This window comes from Lissotriton vulgaris, chromosome 3_1 (genome assembly GCF_964263255.1).
Source record: "Lissotriton vulgaris chromosome 3_1, aLisVul1.2, whole genome shotgun sequence".
In the NCBI taxonomy this organism is placed as follows: domain Eukaryota; kingdom Metazoa; phylum Chordata; class Amphibia; order Caudata; family Salamandridae; genus Lissotriton; species Lissotriton vulgaris.
The window spans coordinates 148,130,156-148,158,014 of NC_141689.1; the positions used below are offsets into that span (position 1 = coordinate 148,130,156).

Here is a 27,859-nt window from a genome sequence, read left to right on the forward strand (position 1 = left end):
TGCCAGAACACGCTCTTCCTGAAATAAGATAAAGCGCTCACAAGACGCTAAGTCCTGCACAGTTCAAGGGGGCAAAGCTGGGCCCAGACAGGCCAGCACACAGTGCCCTCCAGCAGGGAGGCAGTCCCTCATGGCGGTTCCTCCTGGAGCCCAGCAACAGCAACAGGCCCCCCAAGTCATAGGAACAGCTCTCCTTCATGGGGTCACAGCCCCAGTACTTATTCGCATATTCTCCTTTCTCTGCAGCACAGGGCTTTGGGGGAACTAGCCCCAACTGGTTCTGTTTTTTTTGGAGCACTCTGTTGACAAGGTTCCTCTTCCCCTTTGTCAGGTGGGGGCTCAGTGATCAGACTCACCACAGGGGGTGGAGCCAGCATTGTGTAGGCTAGGCACAGACCTATTCAGGGACTAGGGACTTCTATTCCAAATGCAGATGTCCCATTCAGCCAGCGTTGGTTCACCCTGCCCCTCCTGGAGCCAAATACACCTCACCAGCCCCTGCCACTCCAAAACCAGACATGCAATCCACATCAGGCAGGCAGACACATAGCACACAGAAATACCAACTTCTAAAAGTGCCATTTCTAAAATACTTATAATAAATCTGTGCACACCATTGCGCAGCATTTATTATTACTATTCCAAACATACTGAACTTGACCACGCTGCTCCTCTCATATCAGGAATTACCACTGAAACACTTATCAGGGAATCCCCAATGCATTCCTATGGGAGGGCAGCCTCAGAGTAGTGAGAAACCAAAATGGCTGTTTGTCATTACCAGGACATGTCACACACTTAAGGTACATGTCCTACCTTTTGGGTAGGATAGGGCTTACCTTAGGGTTGACTGACATGTAGTAAGAGGGGGGGGAGGTCACAGACATGGCATACACTTTAGGTGCCACGGCACAGTGGCAGTAACACTGCGCGCACAGACCCTGAAATGGCAGAGGCCTGGGATAGGTTTGAAAGGCTACTTTGGTGGGAGGCGCAACTAGCGCTGCAAGTTCACCAGTAGCATTTAATTTACCAGCCCTGGGTATATGAGATACCACTCTACAAGGGACTAACAAATAAATCAAATATGCCAAACGGGTGTAGACCAATCTTTACCATTTTTATCACAGAGAGCACACACACTTTAAACTGGACAGCAGTGCTAAAGTGCCCAGAGTCCTAAAACCACCATCATGTCAGAAAAAAGGCTAGGAGACAGGCAAAAAGTTTAGGTATGACCCTGCAAAAAGGGCCAAGTCCAACATACATCCTGCATCTATACATAGTCAAGGAGATGGGAATGTTCCTCTAATGTGCTGCAGGTGAGGAGTGGCTCGGTCCCAAGTTGTGAGATGAATTCCTTCGTTGATGTTGTTGTGTTGCACTGAAACATGCCCCCAGTGAACAGGATATTTTCCATCTGCAAAGTGAGGTAGGGTTTTAGCCTCGTCAACGGATTAACAGTCACGATGTTCATCATGGCTGTCAGGTCTATCTGTAGGGAGATGTTTAGTCTGTGGATGTGGATATTGTACTTGGGACATGACATATACTTGTGGTGCCCCTTCCTCATCCTCTGACTCCTCCATCCTGGTGGACATAGGGTCACTTTACTGGGCTTTACTGTTCATGTTATTCATCTTCTTCTTGTTTGTCTTTTCCACTGTCTGACATTATTTCCTTCACTGCAGGAATATTTAATCTGACCACAGGGTGTTCATTTTCTCACACAGCTGAGCAGCAGCCTTCATGTACCAAACGTTCTCTGCATGTATCCCCACCCCGGCCTCTATTTGATTCTCTCAAGGATGCCATCCATGGCGTATAGACTGCATGGGATCCAAAATGTTCAGCATCACAAAAAGAAGGAAAATGAGGGGAGGATGAACGAGTGAGAGTTCAATGTAGGGTTAGACCAATACTTCCAAAACGACAAGAAAAGGCTGTTTCAAGGCAGGCGTAAAGCCAGGCGTCTCAGGTAGTGCACTATCATCTCTTACCTGCTCGACCTTCCTTAAACATAGTGTCCTTGCAGTGAAGCCAGTCCTTGAATATTCCGTTTTCAGCTTCACCTGGAAGGGACCATAAGCGACCTCTCCATTATCAGGCCAAAAGTGAGGATATGTCTGTACAGAGAACACAAAAATAACTTTAGTCAAATTATCCGTTCTTGGACAGGCTACAAACTAGTAGATCAAAATAAGGACAGTGTTGGAGTTGGCCACACAGTCGTTTGTCATTTATTGTCTGCTTGATTCCCCATTTAGCATAGCTGATTGTTTACAAATCGAGGCACCCAATTCTGACCCCAATGCTCTCACAGCAAAGCCAGAGTCAAAAATGTCCTTGTGTTGTACCTCGAGTGGGTAACACTCCATACCCAGCCTCCCCTGATGAGGAGACTGCATCATTTCCACTCTCTGGAATCTATGACCTATGATACCAAGGCTTGTCCTACTCACTGACAACATAACAACACCGGCATTAAAGGACGTCAGACTCATTACGCCCACTTGTAGCCCGTAATCATTAGACAAAAACTCCCTTCATTTTAATCACCATTCATTGAGGTGTTTCAGATTTGATCATCCCTCCTCAGACGCATCTTGGTTAGCACGAAGTACAGAGGAGGGGCTTAGAGGAGAACTAACTTGTGGCCTGTGATCATCAAGAAGGAAAATGTTTCTGCTGTGATACATTTGGATACACCTGGTTAACAGAATAAATTCAGATTTTCTGACTAGGAAACATGAGTTTATACTTGTTTAGGATACACTTCAACTGATCATGGCCATGTAGATACCTTTATGACTCCATCATCTCTCACCTCAGTTGATCATGGCTATAGAGATACCTTTGGGACTCCATCACCTGTCACCTCAGTTGATCATGGCTATGTAGATACCTTTGTGACTCATTCACCTGTCACCTCAGTTGATCATGGCTATAGAGATACCTTTGTGACTCCATCACCTGTCACCTCAGTTGATCATGGCTATGGAGATACCTTTCTGACTCCATCACCTGTCACCTCAGTTGATCATGGCTATAGAGATGCCTTTCTGACTCCATCACCTGTCACCTCAGTTGATCATGGCTATAGAGATACCTTTCTGACTCCATCACCTGTCACCTCAGTTGATCATGGCTATGGAGATACCTTTGTGACTCCATCACCTGTCACCTCAGTTGATCATGGCTATGGAGATACCTTTCTGACTCCATCATCTCTCACCTCGCTATGGAGACACCTTTGTGACTCCATGCTCTATTGACATCATCTATGGGTCTTAATCAAAATAATCCATTTCACCACTGCTGTCTAATTCTCTTCACAATGGCTCTGCACTAAATTTTCTGGCCAGACACATGACCTAAACATGCAAACGAACCTTCACAGATTTCCTCGACCAGTTCTGAGGAATTCACAAACCTTTACAAGACTATCCCCCAGATTCATGAAAAACATTTTCTGCGAATTCTAAATTTTGATTGATACCGAATCGCAATTTAGAATTCGCATAATGGGATTCATGAAAATCTGCGAGAAAAAATAGCGATTCACATTCGGCCGCAAAAGCCAATCGCGATTTTTCAAAAATCGCTGATTAATCGCAAAATCGGACAATTTCCGTGTTGAAATTGCGATCTCGCTATTAGCGGGATCGCAAATTGCGATCTCGCTAATAGCGAGATCGCAAAAACGGGAAGTGGCATTTCGAGCACAGTGATGACATCACAACCAGGAAGCAGCCAGTTCCCTCCCTCTTTCTGAATACTGAGGCTGATTTGGAAGCAGCACTGCCCAGAGCTCCACTCTAAACCACCTCCAGCTTTGAAAAAGGATACACCCCACTGCAGCAATGTCACAGGAAGCAGCAGGGGCCAGTTCCACAGGGAGAAAGCGAAAAATTAAATTCTCCGAACAGGAGCTTGAACATCTGATTGAGGGAGTCTGTAAAGATCATGACAGACTGTTCAGGAAGGACTCCAGGAGGGTGCCAGAGGCCGACAAATGGCGACTTTGGTTGCGCATCCGCGCAAAAGTAAATTCAGTTGGAGTCACCCAGAGATCAATCGACGATCTCAAGAAGAGGTGGTACGACCTCCGAGGTCGTGCCAAGGAGAGGGTCGCCGAGAGGCTGGGTGAGCGCCTTGCAAAAGGAGGGGGAGAGCCAACAGTCCCTCCCAACACCCCATTGGAGAACCTCGTTGAGGCCACATTGCAACCTGAGGCATGCGTGGGGGTAACCCGGCTACACTCCTCCCGACTCACCCAAGAAAGCCAAGGTAAGTGCCATGCGACTGCGACCATGTCCCCTAACAATGGCCATGACCCTAGAGCTACTTATAAGAAACCCCAGTCATGCCGCCCATGCACACCAGAATATCCCTATTGCATTGTGGGACATGTAGTCTGACCACAATTTACATTCAGCCACATACAGCCAGATATGTCCTAATAGTGTCAATCCAACAGCCAGTCAGGGAATGCTACCCTGCATGCATGTAGCAACCTTCCATGTGAAAGATACATGTAATTAATCAACGTCCACTTTACATCACAGGTGGCGCTGAAAACACCAGCAGCGACAGTGAGGGGCTGCAAATTGACGATACTCATGAGGATTCTGAGGGTGACGCACATCCATCCACACAACCAGGTCCATCAGGGCAAGCACCAGCACCAGCAGCCTTACCACCACCTGCAACGCCAGCGACAACAGGTGCACCACCATTGCCAACTGTCAGACCCATGCCAGTGGCATTGGCAACACCAGCAGCCGCCAGGCCACCAATACAGTGCACACCTACTGTGCCCACCCAGTCCAGCGGACAGGTCAGGGAGCGGCGCCAAAGTACACCACACGCCGGCAGGAGGGGGATGACTGTGCGTGTGTCGGGTCTTTCAATAGAGTGCCGTATGCTGCGCGTCCACCAACAACAGGCACGACACCTTGCAGCAATACATCTGCAGCTGCACAATACAGCCAGGAATGTTGGCCAGCTGTCCGGCCGGATGGACCGAATTACCACAGCTGTGGAGGCAAACACTGAGGCCATGCTGAGCCAGCGGGACCTCACCCCGCGCCGCCACCGCCAGCTCCTAACACACCTCTCGGCGTACACACGCTCCAATTATTTAATTGGCAACGCAACATCCCAGCTGTCCCGTAGATCATTGGCCATGCAAATTCAGATGGTCCAATGCTGCCAGGACATGGCACGGGCACTTGAGCAGGCAACCACTGCAGTTCAGGCTCTGCAGGCAACTGGCCACGGCCAGGCAGGAGGGGACAACGCTAGTGAGGGAACATCTAGCCACAGCAGCCTTTCTTTGCCACCGGTTAGTGTTCCACGCCGCAGCAGCAGGCCCACTGCGGCATCACGTTCGATTCCGGAGGAAGAGGTCGAGAGGCGACTCGGAGCTTTGCGCCGGAGGCGCCAGTGACATTTATGCTCATTGTGCAGGGACATGCTGATGAGAAAAGCATGCCCACTAACAAATCGGGAGATGTATGACACAATACACCTCAAATGTTTCTTTAGAAAATAAAGCAATATTATTGTGCAAACAACAATAATATTTATTCAATAACAGTACATCAGACTCATGTAATTATTTCTATTGTCATGCATAAGTGAAGTGTTGGGTGAGGGGAGTGGGTGCACTAGAAACAGTTCATTGTGATTTGGTTGCACCGTCTGCGTCCTTCAGCTGGATTTTCCCCGCGTGCATGTTGCGCATGTGCAGGTGGGCGGTTGTCCCCTTCCGACTCACTGCCAGATATCTCTACAGGTATCCTGCGCTTGGTAGCAATGTTGTGGAGTATTGCACACACGGCCACGATGCGGCAGCAGACCTCAGGCTCGTATTTGAGGGCCCCACCAGTCTTGTGCAGTGTGCGGAAGCGGCTCTTCAAAAGGCCAAATGTCCTCTCAATGCAATTTTTAGTGCGGATGTGTGCAGCATTGTAACGCCGTTGCTGTGGTGTGGCTGGGTTGAGGTATGGGGTGAGGGGGTACTCATTGAGATTGTAGGCACTGTCACCTGAATGAAAGGAGCAGAGGGTGAGTGCCTGTTCTGCGCAGCAACATAGTGACAATGTACCATTTAGTGACATGTGTACTTACCTACAAGGTGTCCTTCGCCAAAGTCTCCCCTGGCCAGTCGTGTGTGCATGCCACTGTGCCGGAATATGAATGAGTCATGTGTGCTCCCCGGGTATTGTGCCACTATGTCCGTGATGATTGTCTTGGCGTTGCACACCATCTGGATATTCAGGGAGTGGTAGGACTTGCGGTACCGGTACATGTATTCTGTTTTTGCAGGTGGGCAGATGTGGATGTGGGTACAGTCTATGCATCCAATTACTTGGGGGAATTGTGCAATGTTGTAGAAATCCAGCTTGGTTTGAATCAAGTCCTGTTGGGTGGTTGGGAATGTGATGTAATGGTTTAGCCGGGTCAGCATTGCCTCCAGGAAACTCCTTAGGCAGCGGGACATGGTGCTCTGGAGATCCCCCCTGCAACAGCGACTATCCCCTGGAAGCTTCCGGAGGCCAGTAGGTGCAGGCTGCACAAGACCTGGACATGGGTGGGCATGGCATTGGTCCTCCTTGTTGGGTGCTGCATCAGGGGGTCTAGGTCCAGGATCAGCTTAGTGATCATTGCCCCATTCAGGCGGTACTTGGAGTAGATTTGCTCTGCAGTTTGGCCCAGTAGGGTGATCCGCTGCTGAAATATTCGCTCCTGTATCCTGCGTCTGTTCCGTGCTGCTCGCTGAAGCCTTCGCCGCCTGACCACCATGTAGAGTCCTGGCATTGTGAGAGTCCTCATGCTCCAGCTGAGTATCCTTAAGTGTGTTTGGTCAGGGCTGCACCTGTGGGTAGTTTGTTAGGAATTTCTTTTTTTTTTTTCCTTCATGGTTACCACCTGCTTAAATTGCGTGTCGCTAATAGTGATTTTCGGCTTTTTCGCATTTTGCGAGTTTTCTTGAATAGAGATTGCGATTATTTTGCGAGTTGGCAAATTAATTTGCAGAATCCATGATTTCAGAATTGCTAAAGGGCTTCTTCATGGATTCTGCGAATTATTTTGCGAACTCACAATTATTCTTTAGCGAAATCGCAATTTTGTGATTTTCACTGTGATGAATTCATTTTCTTCGAATTGCAATCGCAATTGCTGATTCGCAGCTATTGCTATCGCAATTTTGCTTCATGAATCTGGCTGTATGCCTTGAGAGCTGCACACTCACAGGTCTCCAGATGGACTCTTGGTAATGTTTTGCAAATTGCATTTTTGTTACAGGTGCATCTATTTGACCAAAGTGGCCACTCCCACGCAGTCTGGGAGTGTTATATTTCCTTTTCTCACCTAGGTAAGGGGTTTTCTCTAACCATTGGCAAGATCCAATCTCCAATCATCTTCAAGGAGAGAATGGGTTTGAGAAGCATGTGAATTACCATAATCGGACATGTTTATAGATATTCAGAAATCCAAAATAACGTTCCACATTTTTTGTGAATACTTTGCACTCTTAAATCCAGCCATTTTCCCCTTGCAACATATATTTGCGAACACAAATACTTTTGAGAATCTGGCTCAGTGCATCTAAGCGGGTACCTTTCACACAACATGTGGTCATTCTGAAAATGTAGCATGGATTCTACCCATCCCAACATGTAGATTGTGCACACTCCCCCCTGAAGTGTCTTAGCTCTGGACAGACCCTCCGTGTGGCACAGTACAAACGTTCCATTTCAATAAAGACCTCATCTCCCAGCACGCACCTCGTCGAGGTCTTCAATTCTGTTCATCATCACGACAGCAGTGCACCTATAATCCCAAACTAGACTCCAGAAATCAGCCAGGGTCTCACTCAGTGGTAACTGGGTCACGATGAAGTGATCTACGTCGTACGACTGCATGAGAAAAAAATCAAGAATGAAGAGGTGGAACTTTCACTTTGTCTTGAAAAGAAATTGCAGAAAGCAATGCGCGCATCCAGCAACGTTCCAATGTGTCCCATCTGAGCAGATCTCCTGTTCCCCAGCGCTCCAGATCCCACTTCTCTCGTGCACCACCCCTCCTCTTGATAAGGACACATGTTTTGTAACCACTCGCCCCTTTTTATATAGTGCACTATTTTGTGGCTTGATTTGTGCTTTGCTTTCAGTTTCATGCATTTCTTAGTTCTAAACTTTATCTGCCTCTTAACGGCAGTGTCCACTGTGACTGCAGAGCCAGCGGTAGGAGCAAAGATGGTACAACAAAGAGTAACAAGCATTTGCAATGCAATAGGTCTCGCATTAGCAAAGTTTGAGCTATTGGTATTGTAAATGACAATCTTTTTATTTATTGTATAGTATCGTATTGTAATTGCATTTATAAATTATGTGTTGGTTTTGAAAATAGCGAAATTAATAGCTTTGTAATTTACAATGCCAATAGTTATAACTTTTGCAAATGTGACACCTATAGCATTTGTAATGCAATATGTGTTGTATTTACGTGAGTTACATGTATTTATATTACGAATATCAATGTTTCTTTTATTAATAATTAATACTTATTGTAATTTATAATGGCAATAGCTTAAACTTTTGTAAATAACTTTTGTGAAGATTATGTTCAGTGTATTTTATTGTGACGAAAATCCAAGAACAGAAGTGAAATATTAACATTTTTTGTGACATTTGTAATAAAGCTTGAAACATTGAGAGAACATATTTGAACCAGTTGTTGAATGGTTGCACAGATTGATGCTGTGGTGGCGCAGAGTGATGTGGTGGCGACGAGTGGGGGCTAATTTGTGAGGGTGCAGTGTGTGAGGTTGCAGTGTGTGAGGGGGGCAGTGTGAGAGGGGGGCAGTGTGAGAGGGGGCAGTGCGAGAGGGCGTAGTGTAATGAGTGTGTGAGGGTGCGGGGTGTGATTGTGCAGTGTGTGTGCCCTAAAGTAGTATGAGTGCGCAGTGTGTGAGGGGTCAGTGTGTGAGAGGTCAGTGTGTGAGGGCGCAGTGTAATGAGAGTGTGTGAGGTGTGTGAGAGTGCGGGTGTGAGGGTACAGTGTGTGTGGCCTAAAGTAGTGTGTGCGCAATGTGTGAGGGGGCAGTGTGTGAGGGTGCAGTATGTGTGGACTACATTACTGTGAGTGAGCAATGTGTGAGTGTGCAGTCACCAATACTGTGCAGCATGGCTTTTAAAAACAAAAAAAAACCTTGAGCGACCTGCATGTCATTTTGTAGGTGCGCACACCAATAAAACATGTGCCTAAAAAATTACATGAGTGCCTTTTTTTCTATGTTTGGATCCAAGTTGAATGGTAAAACGAACAATAAAAAAAGTTAGCACAAATGGTGTGGGGTGATTGGCTTTGAAAATATATAAATTAATAGCATTGTTATTCACGAAGCCAATAGCTTACACTTTCCTAATGCGAGTCCTACTGGCTATGGGAATGCTTGTTGGTAGCAAGCAAGGACAGTGCTGTTGTAGTGCTGAGTGAGGCTGTTGTGGTGCTGAGTGATGATGTGGTTGGGCTGAGTGATGTGGTGGTGCCCCTAAGTGATGACCCCGAGTGATGTGGTGGTGCCCCTAAGTGATGACCCCGAGTGATGTGGTGGTGCCCCTAAGTGATGTCCCAGAGTGATGTGGTGGTGTCCCAGAGTGATGTGGTGGTGCCCCTAAGTGATGTCCCATAGTGATGTGGCGGTGTCCCAGAGTGATGTGGAGGTGTCCTAGAGTGATATGGTGGTGTCCTAGATTGATATAAAGGTGTCCTAGAGTGATATGGTGGTGCCCTAGAGTGATATGGTGGTGTCCTAGAGTGATATGGTGGTGTCCTAGAGTGATATGGTGGTGTCCTAGAGTGATATGGTGGTGTCCGAGTGATGTGGTGGTGTTGTGTGGTTTGCAGCCGTGTGAGGCTTGCAGCAGTGTGAGGCGTGCAGCAGTGTGAGGCGTGCAGCAGTGTGAGGCGTGCAGCAGTGTGAGGCGTGCAGCAGTGTGCGGCGTGCAGCAGTATGAGTAATGTAGCAGTGTGCAGCGTGTAGCAGTGTGCAGCGTGCAGCAGTGTGTGGCGTGCAGCAGCGTGTGGCGTGCAGCAGTGTGTAGCGTGCAGCAGTTTGATTAATGCAACAGTGAGCTGTGTGCAACAGTGAGCGGCGTGCAGCAGTGTGTGGCGTGCAGCAGTGTGAGGCGTGCAGCAGTGTGAGGCGTGCAGAAGTGTGTGTAAAGCAGCAGTGTGCAGCGGTGTGAGGCGTGCAGCAGTGTGAGGCATGCAGCAGTGTGAGGCGTGCAGCAGTGTGTAGCGAGCAGCAGTGTGAGGCGTGCAGCAGTGTGAGGCGTGCAGCAGTGTGAGGCATGCAGCAGTGTGAGGCGTGCAGCAGTGTGAGGCGTGCAGCAGTGTGAGGCGTGCAGCAGTGTGCGTCGTGCAGCAGTGTGCGGCATGCAGCAGTGTGCGGCATTCAGCAGTGTGCGGCATGCAGCAGTGTGATTAATGCAGCAGTGTGCAGCGTGCAGCAGTGTGATGCATGCAGCAGTGTGAGGCATGCATCAGTGTGAGGCGTGCAGCAGTGTGAGGCATGCAGCAGTGTGAGGCATGCAGCAGTGTGAGGCGTGCAGCAGTGTGAGGCGTGCAGCAGTGTGAGGCATGCAGCAGTGTGTGGTGTGCAGCAGTGTGTGGTGTGCAGTAGTCTGCGGCGTGCAGCAGTGTGCAGCGTGCAGCAGTGTGATGCGTGCAGCAGTGTGATGCGTGCAGCAGTGTGTGGCCAGGCAGCGTGCAGCAGTGTGTGGCCTGAAGCACGCAGCAGTGTGCTGTGTGCAGCAGTGTGCGGCGTGCAGCAGTGTGCGGCGTGCAGCAGTATGAGTAATGTAGCAGTGTGCAGCGTGTAGCAGTGTGCAGCGTGCAGCAGTGTGTGGCGTGCAGCAGCGTGTGGCGTGCAGCAGTGTGTAGCGTGCAGCAGTTTGATTAATGCAACAGTGAGCTGTGTGCAACAGTGAGCGGCGTGCAGCAGTGTGTGGCGTGCAGCAGTGTGAGGCGTGCAGCAGTGTGAGGCGTGCAGAAGTGTGTGTAAAGCAGCAGTGTGCAGCGGTGTGAGGCGTGCAGCAGTGTGAGGCATGCAGCAGTGTGAGGCGTGCAGCAGTGTGTAGCGAGCAGCAGTGTGAGGCGTGCAGCAGTGTGAGGCGTGCAGCAGTGTGAGGCATGCAGCAGTGTGAGGCGTGCAGCAGTGTGAGGCGTGCAGCAGTGTGAGGCGTGCAGCAGTGTGCGTCGTGCAGCAGTGTGCGGCATGCAGCAGTGTGCGGCATTCAGCAGTGTGCGGCATGCAGCAGTGTGATTAATGCAGCAGTGTGCAGCGTGCAGCAGTGTGATGCATGCAGCAGTGTGAGGCATGCATCAGTGTGAGGCGTGCAGCAGTGTGAGGCATGCAGCAGTGTGAGGCATGCAGCAGTGTGAGGCGTGCAGCAGTGTGAGGCGTGCAGCAGTGTGAGGCATGCAGCAGTGTGTGGTGTGCAGCAGTGTGTGGTGTGCAGTAGTCTGCGGCGTGCAGCAGTGTGCAGCGTGCAGCAGTGTGATGCGTGCAGCAGTGTGATGCGTGCAGCAGTGTGTGGCCAGGCAGCGTGCAGCAGTGTGTGGCCTGAAGCACGCAGCAGTGTGCTGTGTGCAGCAGTGTGCGGCATGCAGCAGTGTGCGGCATCCTTAGTAGGCAAAATTTCCATCGGATGCCCAAAATGACGACTGGTTAGAGGAAAGAATGCAGCATAACAACCAGAGCTGTAGACTTTAGAAATTGGGAACCAGGTTCAAATCTTAGCATCCTGTCCTCATGCCAATCCTTCTAAAAAGGCAGAAGCATGCCAATATCAAACTTATAAATATTTTAATATTGGGATTGAATCAGTCAATTGTTAAACATTGGATTTATTTTTTAAGTTGAAGCGTTTGGATGCAATTAATGCAGATTGTTTGGGAAATATGATGTAACATAACATCCAGAGCTGCCTTCTTTGAAACAGGGGAACCTGGTAGAAGTTTTCGCGTGCGTTGACTTTGGAACACAGGAACTGGGTTTAAGTCTTGGCGTGCTCTACCCGTGCCAGCCCCCTCTAAAAAAACGGGCAGAAACATGGCGATATGAAAAATTTTGAATACTGTATTTTCATTGCTGCAGTACTTACTAAACTTGCGGTGGTATGCAATAAATAATAATTATTTGGGAGACAGAATGAAGCAATTAGAGTTGCTTACTTTGAAATTGGTGAACTGGGTCCAAGAAGTCTTGACGTGCTCTCCCCTACAAATCCCCAGCCCCTCCAAAAAAAAGGCACAGAAATGCCAAGCTCAAACGAGGAGCAGGATGCCGAACGAATATTAATTATGCCAGTGAAATACCAAACATGTTTATTTACAAGTGCTAAGTCATTCTACAGTTCACTGTATCCGATAAGGGTGTCCCAGTAGTCAATGTTTGAATACAAGCCAGGCTGCACTACAGAACAAGTTGCATCTTGGCATGGCAAGATTAAATGATTTGCCCACTGCCCAGAAACACAAGATGGTTAGAGGGCGGGGAGACTCGAACCTGGTACCGGCTTCCCCTGTTAAGGGGAAAAGTCTCAATGCGTGCGTGCCCAAGTTGTGCAACTGCTCGTGACATCACAAAATCTTGTCCGGGTGGTAGCTGTGAATTGAGACAGAGAGAAACCACTTCCTTCTTGTGAAGCAAAAGAGACGTCACGTGCACAGTTTCTGTTTCCTAAAGCACATTCTGTGCACAATAAGGCAGCCACTATGGCTTTCTTAAGTCACCTTGTTTTTGCAGCATGTATGTCATCTAGATTCATACGCTGTGCATATCATACCATCTACAGGTTGAATCCAAAATGTGCTTCTTGTTTTTGTTAAAAATAATCTTTTCACCCATGGGAAAAAGGCATGTCTTGTAAAACGAGAACCCTCAAGATTAGGCTTTTAAACTTCCTTTGTGTCGCCATGCTTTCAGATTAATATTTTTGCCGTTGAGAAGAAGAAAAATAATGAAACGCCGCAGCCCGGCTTCAACAGGAAGCCAGGCAACCTTTGTTGGGATGGGGGCTGGGCCAGAGAAATACAGGAAGCAGACGGGAGTCTACCCCGCGCTCCCGTGCCCGCCGGAAGATTTGCGTGGCTGCATCTCAGCGCGGCACCCGCCTGTTGCCCAGAATGACCGGATGGCTGCCGAGGGACACGAACGAAGAACCTGGTGAGTGGGGCGGGTGTGGTGGGGCGGCGGGGGTCTTGGTGCGCTTGTGTGTGTGCTGTGTGTGTGTGTGTATGCGACGGCGGGGGTGTGTTCTCTGTATGTATGGGTGCGTGCGTGCTTGTGTGTGTGTCTGTGTGTATGCGTGTGTGTATGCAGTGTGTGTGTGTGTGTGTATGCGACGGTGGGGATGTGTTCTCTGTATGTATGGGCGCTTGTGTGTCTCTGTGAATGCGCATGCGTGTGTGGTGCTTGCGAGGCAGGAGATGGGCACAGTGCCGTGAAGGGGGGGGGAGCGTGTGTGTATGCAGTGTGTGTATGCAGTGTGTGTGTGTGTGTGCGCTCGTGTGTGTATGCGACGGCGGGGGTGCGTTCTCTGTATGTATGGGTGCGTGCATGGGCGCTTGTGTGTCTGTGTATGCGCATGCGTGTGTGGTGCCGTGCGCGCCCTTGAGGAGGAATCTGAGACAGCGAGGCTCGTGCCCGATCGCTGTCTCACATTCCTCCAGACACGCCAGCAAAAGATGTCTTCGCAGACAGCAGGCTTCGCCTGCTTTTTACGTCTGCTCGACCTAAAAAAGTGCATGGTACTTGAGGCTTGGATCACCAATGCATCTTCATCCAGGAATTCCAACTATAAGTTTCCATGGTTACCAAATAAGTGGGCAAGACCCTATAACAACTAGTAGTCCCCGGCCTAAGACAGACATATGTCGCGTCCTCTTAAGCAGACCTGACAATTTTCCAAGGCTGTGTAGTCCTGATTGCACTGTACACCTCGCTAATCTTCCACCAGACACTTCCTGCCTCTTTCTCTCACTATTGCAGCGTCTTTTTCATACCTTTCTCCCTTTGTTACAGTTTTGTCGTATTTCTTGTTGTCACTATTTCCTCTTTTGTGTTTTTCTCCCTCCTTCTCTGGGTCAAAGTCTGATGAAGGACGATACGTGCTGGACCCCAAAAATCAGTGCTGGATGGCCCCACATGCAACCACCGGCTCAAATTAAGCACTGCCATATGAAACCCAGGTAGCTTTGTCATAGAGGTGTTATTTCTTCATTCTGCATTATGACTATACTTAGAGTTTTATTTTCATTTAAATAATGTCTTGACTGCCATGATCTGAAACTACACAGCCATATCTGTATTACCAAGTTCATATTTCCTAATATTAAAAACTCCACTTAAAATATGTTCAGACTCACGTCAACAAAGACTGCGTTGATGTAGCCTGGTGACCCGTCACTGTCCAGAACAGACATGAGAACTGGACGGTAGATATCAGCTAGAGCAGAGAGGAGAAATGATAAACAGAAGATTAGATGTTTGTTGTTAGACAAATGGATACTCTACCTGTGGATTATCATCCATTAATTCCAGGACAGGAAGACGCACAGTTCATGTACACCTACTTATAACTTGCATTTTACTCAGTCAGCACTTCTTGCACAGACTCCGTAGTTTCTTACATGCACATACAGTATTCATATCGCTTCCTAGAAAGGTTTGTACCCTAGAGATATTTTGTAGTACACAGAATCATGGTTCCGGCTTCGACGCATAAATCCTCCGACATTCACCACCTATGGTTTGTGTCGCACAAAACATAAGTCATGCCTCCCCTTTGAATTTCATATGACCTCGCACTTGATAACATTATACGTGACAACGGAATAAGTGACAACGTTGATAACAGCATCTATGACATCACAATTGACATCAATGCTTCAACCATAACTCGCACCACCCTCCCGTTCTGTGTTTGATATCACACATGACATCAGAACTGACATCATTGACATTACTTATGACATTACTTATGACTTAAGTGCTTGTTGGTTTTGTGTTGAGTTAATAGAAGTCTGATTTATGGATTGTATTTTGTGTTCTCTCTCATTTTTTTTAGGTTTGTAATTTTTTTTAAATCAATTATCAATTTCATACCACCTCGTTCTGCTTTTTTTTCTTTGCATATCTATCTTGTAAACTGCACAATTTATAAACGGATGTTCATAGGGTACTACATATTTTATTTCTATTGTTGAAGGGGGGGGGGGGTGAAGCTATGACTCATGAGAGGCGAACCCTTGAGTGAGTTATGTTGGATCAATTGCACAATATAGGTGTAAAACATATTGTGCAAAAATATCATTACCCACAATATAATGTACTTATAATTATAATTGTAAGTATCCAAATATGTGGTCAGGCTATATGGCCGCCCCCCACCCCCCGCATGGAGCCAACCTCACTCTGTAGGTGTTTGGTGTGGGAGTGGGTATTTTTTTTCCCATTGGGCTGCGGATCTATGGATCCTCAGTGGAGTTACACTGGGGGCCGCCCTAAGCACTGCAGTGGATCCGCGGTCGGCCCCCCAAAAAATATTTGGGCAGTTTTTTGCCCATGGGGGTCCCTCTATGTTGTCTATGGGGTCAGAATACCTCTATCCTGACCCCTTATGTGAGTTTTTATTCATGTTTTCTCCCCATGGCCCAGCAGAGAAACAAAATGGCAGTCACAACTTTCTATTCAAGTGGCGGCCAGCCAATCAGGGCCCTACTTTTGTCCCCGGATCCTCGGATCCCTAGATACGCAAATACTCCTTTCTTTAATAACTTCCAAACTACTGAACAGCTTTACCCGAAATTACAAAAAAGGCTCTTTCTAGACCAAGAGCTAGACTTTCTGCAAAATTTTGTCTAATTCGATTCAACAGGTCGGTCTCTAGTCCTGTCTAAAAACTGCAAAAACCCAATAGTCATTGCATGGGGCAAAGTGTTTTGGGACCCTCCCTTTTTTTGTCCCCCGCTTGACAAATCACCCCAAATCTTTTCACACAGCAGCTAAAGTGAGTGGCAAACTAGTTTTGAAAATTTTGTGACGATTAGCCAAACGGTGCAAAAGTTATTAGCAAAACAAAAGATGCTTTGTCTATGAGGAAAAAATCTTGCCAGGAGGTTATATATATACTGATATAAACACACACAGACACACACACATATAAATCATAAATAACAGTAAAATAAAAAGTATATGACATAAACTGACAAACGACATTTAAAAAAATGTATAACATCTAACCAACAATATTAACAACTAAAATTAATAGAATACCTGAAGCTCATCAAAATAATTAAAAAATTATATTTTATACCACTATATTACTGAAAACAATAATATGAACAATAATATTTTTAAAGAAGGAGATTACTTACCGAAAAATTGATCTTCTTGACAATGATATTCTATACCACAATATTTTTGTATCACAACATTTTTTCCCCAATATTTTAGAGTGCCAATATTTCAGATTCTGTATTTTGGCCAGATACCAGCGATGATATCGATTTACTCCCAGATGATTTTAGAAAGCGTGCACATGGGCTTGCCTGCCTTCACCAAGTCAGCTTTATGTTGAGGTGAATTATTTACATGCACATGTATCTGCAGTGTGCACAAATACACATACACATAGCACAACCATAATCTTGACATCAAGTCAAAGTTTTCACCTTAATGATACATTTACAGACAGATGTCCTTTAACATGCAGGAGCAAGTATGTAAATGAACAAATACAAAGAGAAATCAAACAGATTGAAATTAAACACCACAATAAGTGCATAGGTATATCCTACTGTCTTCTTCCTGCATATGAAGCTTCAGAGTCCTTTGTGGCAAAGAAGGAACCTTTTTCGGTGTTTTATAGAGTCCAGTATATTATATATACATAAAGTAAGTTTTGGGTCAGCCCCTTGATCCTGATTGGTTGACTTACTTGTCTATCTCACTCATTTCATTCAGATCTGTTGATTTCCTCCCTGTTCTGGTCTTTGTCCCTCCAGGAGTATTTTGGTTTTGCAGTGTTTTAATTGGCCATGGACTGCTTCTACTGCTGGCATCTGGCCTTCCATTGAAGTGTGTATGAGGGTCTAGTTTGAATCCTTTCACTATCTGCTCCCAGTTCCATCTATTTCTGCATATCCCTCTTTTACGTTAACTTCCTCCCCTTTACCACCCACCACCCAGCATCATCTCATCCTCAAACCCTCTCACTAATGTTTGGTCACCTCCGGGGCTGTTTGTGGGTGGCCATTAAATTGGATTGTTGGTCATTTTAAGATGGCCGCCTATGTGAATGAATGAGTGTGCATGTGCCTCGGACATCGTTCAGTATTTATTTATTTTTTTATCAATCGTGCATCCGCAGCAGCCACCTTTGAACTGGATTGGCAAAAATTAAATGCTTACACAGATAGCCGCTCCCAATGTCCACACATCCACAGTTGCTATCTTTAAAAAGGATTTCTATAAATAAACTAAAATGCTTCCAAAGATGGCTGAGTGGATGCAGATGCATCTCGGGTGGCCAACTTTGAATGTATTATTCTTCCATGTTATTATTTAAAAATCCTGTTAAAAAATGTCTGCCGTGGATCAATGCGAATCTACAGTGAGAATCTACCATAAAACAAGAGCATTGGCAAAGTCAATAGGTTTTGTGGCTAAGAGGCTAAAAGCAAAAGAAGGGGGTTCCCCGATGGGTTTTTAAGGATATAGGCAGGCCATAGGGGGGAGAAAACTGAAAATAGAACAAAAGAAAGCACCCTGCCTAGGGATATAATGGCCCTAGCTAGAGGATCCAAACAGTATATAAGGGGTGATTAGCCTAGGAGCTGGCACTGCACATGACAAAAACAAAGTTAATCCAAGTATACTCAAGAGAAAATATTAGAAATATATATATATTTTTATTTTTTTATATATTCTTTGAGTTGAGGTAGCAAAAATGTACAAAAGTAAATTGTATTTTAGATCCACGTGATATTTTTAGAGCATAAAAAGACATACACTGGTGGGGAGAGGGAAAGAGAGGGAAATTCATGCTATATTAAGACCTACCCAGTACCAAACCACACTTCAATCATACTCTCGTACTCACTTTTTCGGTTTTTAGTCTACCTAATATTCTAACATTCAACTTTCATTCTTCCATTCATTCTTCTAGTCCTGGCGTGTGCAACACATAGATGGTCAATTTGTTGCATAAATCAGGATGTTATTCCAGGCAGGTGACATTAATACGGGTCCTGATGTAAATAGGACAAAGCGCCGTATTCCTGGAAACACAAGCCGACGCGCGTTTCGGTGACATGAATTTCCCTCTCTTTCCCTCTCCCCACCAGTGCATGTCTTTTTATGCTCTAAAAATATCACGTGGATCTAAAATACAATTTACTTTTGTACATTTTTGCTACCTCAACTCAAAGAATATATAAAAAAATAAATATATATATATATTTCTAATATTTTCTCTTGAGTATACTTGGATTGACTTTGTTTTTGTCATTTGCAGTGCCAGCTCCTAGGCTAATCACCCCTTATATACTGTTTGGATCCTCTAGCTAGGGCCATTATATCCCTAGGCAGGGTGCTTTCTTTTGTTCTATTTTCAGGTTTTGTGGCTAAGACTGATTGGCTTTCACAATATTTTTCCTAAATGGTGTGATACTCAGACTTGAGGCCTTCCATTACCACTAAACATATACCAGCCCACTGCCAGAGAAGCGCAACCTATTTGACTTCTAGTTCATGCAAGAATAACCTTATAGTGCTGCGCATTATTGGAAACTGCGGTGCTATGCATTATGGAAAATTAATAGAATCACCCCAGATTCCAGCCACACTAAAACAGGCAATGCAACATGGCAGTGACCTCATTCAGCAACAGAAAATATCTGTACATTTTTCGATGACTGCTGCTTTAAAGTGTACATTGATGCTTCATGCAGAGCCTTAAACCTAACTGTTCTACAACAATCTTTTCCCCTCTTGCTGACACTGCATTAAGGGAATTTAGTTTGTAGAACGTGTACGCGCCATTCTCCGTTCCCATGCTGCACTGGCAGAAGCATACAGCAGACCACCGGAAGCTGTGTGTAGGAGTGAGTCAGGACTTCCGGTAGCACAGCAAGCACACGCAGTAGAGATTTCAGAGGTTACCTGGAAGGATTTCCCGGGTGCGGTTCTTGGCTTTATTGCTGGGTTTCTTGGCCTGGGTGCAGGGGTTCAGCTCATACAGCTTCGAAAATCTCTCCAGTTTCTGTAGGAAAAACAAATATTTAAAGATCTCCCCTTGAAACAATAAACTACATTATATGAATCTTAGCAGCACCCCGCAGATCTGTCACACAAGCTTTCTTATATAAATTATTGCATCTTACATGAGCCAGGCAAAGCAGCCATTGAATGTTTACTTTTAAAAGAGGCGTTGCCTTGCTGTATTTACCTGGGTGGTAGGATATTATCTCAGTGGGTTTTGTGCTAGCTGCAGAAATCTTTGTGACACCTGACGCCACAGGTTTATATCCAGGAGAGCACATCCTTGATAAAAGAAGTAACCTGGAGATTGCAATTGTATAAAAAAAAACTGCTAAAGAGCTACAAAACTGAAAAAAATGGCGTTCTAAGCAGAAGATGCGCGATAGCTTCGCTGGGCTAATAACTCTAAATATATCAATTATTAAGTCTGGGTAGAAGGTGGTGCTGAAAGTGCAATACACTGCCTGTATTTTTTTTTCGTTTGCCACGCTCCACAAGTCACACATGTGGGTTTATCAGGGCAGGTGTTAGCACCATTGTCCACGCGGATTTACTGTTAATATTGCTTCACAACTCGGTAAACTTCTGGTCAATCAGATTTAAGTCACAAAAGTATCCACTAAACTTAGATCTCCGCCTAGCCTGCTTCTTTAACCAGTTCATTTTGTATAATGTTCACTGCCAATTAAAGTATGTTGGACATGCAATGAAGTGACAAAATGACTTCGGGGACAATTTTAATTTGGCATCCTCAGACAAAATATACTGAGCTTTCATATGGTGAAGTCAAGTACATATAGCCACAGTTTGCTTTGCCTCAATGGGATATTCAACTCTGCCACAATGATCCTCTGCCCCAGAAATGCTAGTTAAAGCCGAAGATACAGCTGGGTAGGGGATGCCTTGGAGTCAATTGACCTTATATATACCAATGTCACAATGGAACCCCCAACAAGTGAATACTACAGTTATGAAACCATGGAAGTTCATATCTTATGACCATTTCACATGTTTCTCTGAGACCTCCAGTAGCTCAAAACATTGTGAAGAGCGTAAACAATAAACCAAGTAGATACTGTCATGTAAGAACCGGTTTGACCTATCCGTAAACCCACTCAATGCAGCGTAATTCACATTATGGTCTGTTTTAGATCTCGGCGGGCGAATTACTCCATCACAAATGTGACAGATTTCCCGTATGGCGAAATATAAATCCTATAGGATATCATGGGATTTATATTTTGGTGGACGGGATATCCGGCACCGTTGTGACCGAGGACACCATCCACCAAGATCTAAATCAGGCCGTAGTCTTGGTTCAGCATCCACTATTGCCAAGAAGAGCCTTCTTTCTCGGATGGAAGCCTTCCTAGCCCGGAGATGAGGGATGCATCCACTTATCTATCACTACCACGCGCATTACCACTTCAATATGGTCCTTCGCTGTGCTTTAAGTGGGAAGAAAAGGTTGCTGTGCTCTAAAAGGGCGCAGCTTGAGAAGCACGCCTAAGAAGCCTTCACATGAGGCGTGGCCCATGTAAGTAATACAAGTTTAATAGCCTCCTGTGCTTGAAGTAGTCATAAACCAGATAACACTGGACAAACCATAATCAAACTCAGTAGCATATTTTATTTAACAGTTTATAGAACACCTTTATCCAGGAACAAAAGCAATAACAAAAACTTGAAAAGATAATTTTAAAAGTGTGAATATATTATTATAATATAGCATTGTGCACATGGGGCACCCCCGAGCCTTGCTGGAGCTGCGCCGCGCTTGCGACGCAACTCCAGCAATGCGCCACATTTCCAGCACAGATGCGGAGCTGTGGCGCACTGTGGTGCACATTAACTGGTGCATCCCTGGGGATGCGCCAGTTAACATAAATCTGCCCCTTGGTCTCTAAGGGTTGGTGGAGTTTAGTTCTGAGCCCTTGTTTCGTTTCTGGGGTGGACTCACACACTATTGTGGTAGTTGCCTGCAGTATGTCTGAGTTGAGGTTTGGAAAACACAGGACCTGCTGCAGCCATGTGTAGCGGGAGTTCTTGCTGGATGGATGCCTGCTGGGAGGTGCTACCTCATGAGCTGACTAGCCCCTACACTGAACATAGCTGGAGAAGCGTTGCATGTTCTTGCCTTGCGTTTGCATCCTAAAAGGCAGGATGTGACATGCTTTGGCCCGCGTGACGTCACAGCCACAGGGAATAGTGGTCCTAAATTCGTGCTGTGTCATCCTGAGTGGAAGGACATTACATGTTCTTGCTCTGTGTGTTTATATTGCTTCAGGGGTTTGTAGCTTCCAAATTGTACGAACAGAGAGATTACTCCAAGCAATGATTTAAGAGATTTTGGCTACTCGCACCCTAGTGTTCAATGGGTCAGTCCTGAGTTTAGTCTCAGTGGTGTGCAGTTCCATCCTATGAGGTAGAAGGGTTTCTTATTTCCAGCAGTTGAGATTGTGTCTTCTGTTTCCTGTACCTAGGTGAGCTTGCACTGAGTCGGGGGTTTATGTTACTCAATTATTGATAGGATGGCACTTCCCTTGTGTCGTAAAGTTATGATGTCTCTTGCTTATTGGCGCGTTGACGGTGGATGATGTGTTGTGTGTTCTGTGCTAAGATTCTGTCTCATTTTTTAGCAAAGGTATGTGGTGTGCTGTATCTTCTGTAGGTGTGACTCTGCTCTGACGTACTAATGTGTACGTATATGGGAAAGATGTGGGATTATGTGCTTTGTGAGTGAGTGGTGATAGTGCGGAAGTGGTGTAAGTGAAGCTCCCTATTCCACTCTCCTCCTGGCTGTTGCTGGACCTGCTGATCTAGCTGCTGCACCAGCTGTGAAAAATAGCTCCTCCCAAGTAAATGCGGTTTAAAAGACCATGTAGGGGTCCTTACTTAAAAGGGATTTTTTTAGCATTAGATTAATATCGGTCTACTAGAATAAGAAAAGCATCACGTCACAAAGTTGTGACAAGAAGAAGGCCATGCCAATTAACATCACTGTGATTGGTGCTGTGCATTCACATAGGCCATCCTACATAAAACAAGCATTGGCAACGCTAATAGTGCTTGCTATTACACGTAATGGCTTTGGAAATGCTTGCCTTTTTTTCCAGATAGTAACAATGCATTAATACCTTTTGTAAACATCCGAAAACCCACCTGTTCTAGGGCTAAGTTGGTCCGCCTGTCTCAGGTCTAGCACTGGGACACTCTAGTAGTTAACAGTGAGCTTTATAAGTCCCACCATTTATTCATTCATTCATTTTTTTCATTCATGCATATGTGCTCCAACATGGTGGACATCTTGGAAGAAAAAAACATTCCAAGATCGTCACTGTGTGTGTATGCATATGGGGTGACCATTAATAAAGGGGTTTTTTTTGCCTGAAGAAAAATTATTCAAAGATGACCACGACACGTCAGGCAGCAGCTTTATATTTATTTTCTTTTTAATCAAAGGACAATACCAGATTGCCTCCACACAAGTGCATACATAGGCATCTATTTAGAAATGTTTCAAAATGAATTTGAAGATGGCTGCCTACCAATAAAGAGGCAGGCTTTGATGAGAGAGTAAGGGGGCTTGATGAGAATTGGCCACTGGATGGCTAATTAATTTACAAAGAGAGCGGGGTAGCCCAAAGGAGAGTGTGGAGGCGGGACACACACACACACACAAAAACAGGGAGAGATCATAGTCACTCATGCACCGCTTGTAAAGCTATGACTGCATGCTACAACTCATACACTCAAAATACAGTGAGACTAAAATTCACCTTAGGTGGAACAAACACAAGAATATGGAGGAAAGATATCAACTCAGAAGGGAGCTGAGATAGACAAGAAAACCGTCAAACCGTGAGCAAGTGGCAGATACAAAGAGAAGACCACTCTGAGTCTACATAGGATACAACTAATCTGTTCGCCAAATGACAGCTAAAGCTGTGTGCAAGTGAGAATTAATAAAAGGCTGGATTGGTGGCGGAGGTCAAACATGTTTTTTTAACAATTTGTGGTGCACCCTGTGCATTAAAAGTCCACCACCTGCGAGCATGGCATATTTAGGCAGAGAGACCAAGAAAAAGAAAGGAAAAGAGAGCAACAAAGAGTGAGCAAGAAAGCAAGAGATAGAAAGGACAAGAAAGAGACAAAAGGAGAAAGACAGCATCAGGCACCGAGAGAGTGAGCATGAAAAAGAAAGGAGAGAGCAAGCTGTGGAGAAAGTGAGCAAGCGTAGGAAGAGAAAGAGAATAGACAAAGAAAGAAACAGAGTAGTAGTAAAATCAAAGTTTATTTAGACAATAGTCTATAAACCATACACATGACCATGGATCCACTTAACAATAGTAATTTTTACATCATAGTTCAATTTAACACTCAATACACATTTAAAACCCTAAAAACACTAAATTGACATTTTTCATATTTTAAAATCTTAATATCTTCAAATTTGCCGTTTTCCTTGCTTGTCTCCATTACAGCTTCTCTTATTGCTTTCAAAAATTTCCCCAACGCAATTGTAATATCTAAAAACGACATTTCTGTAAGGAGAACGACAGCCTCTGATCGTTTGTTCACCTTATACTTTAAAAATATTGGACGTAAAAACATTTTACGCACTTTTAAAATCCATTTACAATCCAGTAGTATATGTAAAATATCATTCTTCACACCTAGGCCACATTTACAAATACCATCAGGTTGGATCAGGGTTGCTTTTAATTTACTATCAATCTTCCATGGATTTAAGCATACCCGAACCATCATGATTTCGTACCTCAACCCTTTACTGGGTAGCGCATCCAAATATGGAAACCGGACCTCCTTTTCCCATTCATTCCTTACCCAGTTCACTGATTTTTTCGACTTCAGGTACTCCAGATCTTGTGATCTGGAATATTCATACCCTCGGTCCCTAAGCATTTTCTTAGTAAAGACTAAGTCCAATAGAGGTTGTTCGAGGGTCAACTGTAATTGTGCAGTTACTAGCTGGAGGACTTTCCTCACTTCTCGTGCCCAATGTAAGCTGCTTGCTTGTATTTCCTTTCTGCACCAAATTGACACCTTCTGTTCATCACTAGGCATCTGGCGGTTCTAAAATCTTAACAATGACATTTGTGCCTTTACCTCCCATGCCGTCAAGCCTGCCTCCAATCTAATAGCTTGCAACATGGAACCGTTAGGTAGGGACAACATCATTTTAATTATCTTTCCCTCCTCCCGGTCCCAACCCCTTTTACCACCAAGAAACAGAGGGAGAGAAAAAAAAGAGAGCATGAGAGACTGAAAGATACGGAGAGCGAGAGAAAATGACAGCAAAATAAACACAGAAAGCGATCAAGCCACCTAAAGAGAAAGAAGAGAGAGAGCTGTTACCTTAAACTCTTTGCTGAAACCATTGGTTTTGGTTGTGGGGTCTCGCTCTTTCAGTGCTGAGATGTGTTCCTCAATGTCTTCCACTGGGACCGCAGTGAGACCACACACTGCACCTTCAGTCAGCGCATCATATAAAAAGATATACTGGTCCTGTAACAGAAGACACCATACTTTCCATCAGAGGCCTATGTGAATAGCGAAGTGCTCTCAAATACATCTATGAATGAATATTTGACCATCTATGCAGTCTTGAGACAACACAGTGGTGGCTGGCACCTACGAGGAAGAGGTAGGCCTTGCAAAATAACATAAAAATTTATAAAAATGTACCTGTCTTTTGTTCATGTCCTCTTCTCCCCAACAGAACTGGATGCAGCATCTCACTTGACCAATCATGGTGCTGCTTTCATGCAGCATGAGGGCAGCTCCCTGATTGGAGGGAGCGGCCTCACTCGGCGCTCCACTGCACTCAAGGGGCAAGCACTTGCATATAACCCAGGTGTTTTAAGACAGCTGGGTTAGAGATGTTTAAAGTGTGCATGTGTAGCTGGCCATCACAAGGCCCAAAGAAATTATGCACTGTAAACAAATACATGGACAGCCCACCCTCCTCCCTGCTGCTATCACTCAGCAGTGGCCCACCCTCGCCCTGACGCTCTGTTTGGGAAGGGGATGAAAACTAAAATGGTAATAAATTAACATTCTATTTCTCAGGGTTTTGGGGGGATTTTAAGTGGGGTGACGCTCCTCCAGTCCAAAGGAGGAGCCGCCCCTGAGGCAACACCCAACATGCATTATGCAACACAACCCAAAGTTATGTTATGTTATGTTAAAAGTATTCAGCGCACGGACACCAGGCGGTTTCATGGCGCTAGAGACAACAGGGAGGAGATGGGTGCAGAGTTACGCATAGGCCTGCCGAAAGAGATGGGTTTTAAGTAAGCACCTAAAGAGAGCATAACTAGGAGAAAGTCTAAGCTCGCTCGGAAGTGAATTCCATAATCCATAAGTTGCACATAATAACATCACAAAAAGATGCCATAAATTGTGATACATTATTAGTTTTGCAGCTAGATAGGCAGCATTAGATCACATTTCCCCTAAAAAAGCCATTAGAAATGTTAATGCTGCGAGAAAGGCCCTATACACTACCAAGGGCCCATACTTTCATTCTTCCATGACCTCACTCCCATGATACAATAAGCCCAGTGCAAGTTCTCGGAAGTGAAGACAACACAGTTTGCAAGCTGAGCCTCAAATATGCCATGTGGTACCCAGCGCCTCTCCGCGTCGAGGTTAATGGGAAACTCTGCTTTTTTTACACCCCGGCCGTTGTGGTGAACTCTTGCAAACATTATGTTGTGAACCCTCTAAGCTCCCAACGGAAAACTTTAGCACATGTGCACTCCATGCCCATGGCTGAATCTACTCCTGCTGATTGATTTCACCGTGGCCCGTTGTAGTGTGTTCATCCCTGGCACTACTGATCCTGAGCCTGCCATGACATATATCCATTTTATCAACATGCTCCATTGTTCACCCCAGGCCAATTCCTGTGTATATATATGTACATTTCTTCTCACTCTTTGTGTGATGCCTAATAGCTTTGTAACTATTAGACCCTTTCAGACCGAGATGTCTAAGAAGCTGCCTCCCACAAGTGGTGTACATCGATCTGTTATGGTTGGGATTGTTTAATTTTCAATTTTTTTGTATCAGGGATTTGCTAAATAGTTTTATGTCCCTGGCGGCAAGTGATGCATGCTCTCTCACATGCCCTCAAGGTTTCACTGGTTCCAGAACCACGTAAATGTTTATTGAATATATGGGACCCGACAGATTTATCTAGGTACGACCACATATGGGGCACGCTAGCCATAATGGTAGCAAAACGAGACATCGCTCAAAAATGGGGAGCATCTGACCTTCCCACGGTGTCGCAGTGGTGCAGAAACATGGATGCACTGATGCTTACAGAGCGGGCGGTGTACGTGAGCAGAGCATGTCCCCGTAAATGGAACAGAGTGTGGTCTGCCTGGAATACATTCAGAGGGAATAACCAAAGAGATTCTATCAATAAGAAAAAAAGTGATTTATTTGTTTTTTAAGTGAAAGCTCTGTGTCTAATAGTGGTGCTCTCTTCGGGGTTTGTCGAAGGAGAGCACTATGTGCTTTTAAAATACCCCTCACACACTATGAATCCCATAGTGTCATGCTTCATCATAGGGGTCTTCCCGTCCCTCTACGGGGCGGGGCGTGCTGCGACCTACGAACTACGCGGGAGCACTGAAAGGTGACAGTAGGCTATGTGTGGTGTAGTGGTAGGGGTGAGAGGTGAGGGTGGTGACTTGCTAAAGTGTAGTGATAGTCCTAAAAAAGTTAAAAATTCCCTGGCTACTAGAAAAAACAATTTATTCACTTCTCTGGCTGGGAACAGTAAAAAGGGGATTAAAAAGCAGTAAAACAGAATATGTTTAACTACTTGGTCGACATGACATGTTTCATAAGCAGACCCCTACTGCTTATTCATCAGGACCTATAGTGATCCCTACCAATAATACTCAATTCTAAGTAAAGTATAGAGATGTATGCCTAAAGTCCTATTCATGGAGGCAAAAATCAGCCACCAAGAAATGCTTCTGGGCTTGAGTGGGCCCCTGGCGAAGCTTTTTGAAAAAAGATTGATCTAATCCGGTCCACTTTTTGTAAATGATGTTTTCCCCATGAGTCTGCGTCTTAGGGTTTTCAAAACGCCGGTTTAGTGACCGCTAGCAAGTAATCGTCTTAATCCTACCCTAGCGCAGCTCCGTGAAGCATGACACTATGGGATTCATAGTGTGTGAGGGGTATTTTAAAAGCACATAGTGCTCTCCTTCGACAAACCCCGAAGAGAGCACCACTATTAGATACAGAGCTTTCACTTAAAAAACAAATAAACAAATAAATCACTTTTTTTCTTATTGATAGAATCTCTTTGGTTATTTACTACGTACAGGAGGGTGATTCTATCACTACTGCCTCTACCCTTCCTCAATTGATTTTTTGATACATACAGAGGGGACGTATGTGACCCATAACCAAAAGAAGACAGTGTCAGCTCAGACAAGGCAGGGGGGAGGGGACTAGACAGAGAAT

The 27,859-nt window shown here is 45.3% G+C and overlaps 1 protein-coding gene across 1 annotated transcript in view; it reads right to left on the bottom strand.

Annotated features, from left to right (window-relative positions):
* Window positions 1–27,859, bottom strand: part of LOC147726124 (receptor-type tyrosine-protein phosphatase mu-like) — a 1,369,719-nt gene that overhangs the window by 72,833 nt on the left and 1,269,027 nt on the right. Inside the window, exons 28-32 of the mRNA XM_086960227.1 lie at window positions 24,725–24,874; window positions 19,247–19,346; window positions 14,449–14,528; window positions 7,797–7,928; window positions 2,001–2,126 (exon numbers count right to left, since the gene is read on the bottom strand). Of these exons, the coding sequence (XP_086816353.1) occupies window positions 2,001–2,126; window positions 7,797–7,928; window positions 14,449–14,528; window positions 19,247–19,346; window positions 24,725–24,874 (588 nt within the window). The remainder of the gene's footprint in view (window positions 1–2,000; window positions 2,127–7,796; window positions 7,929–14,448; window positions 14,529–19,246; window positions 19,347–24,724; window positions 24,875–27,859) is intronic.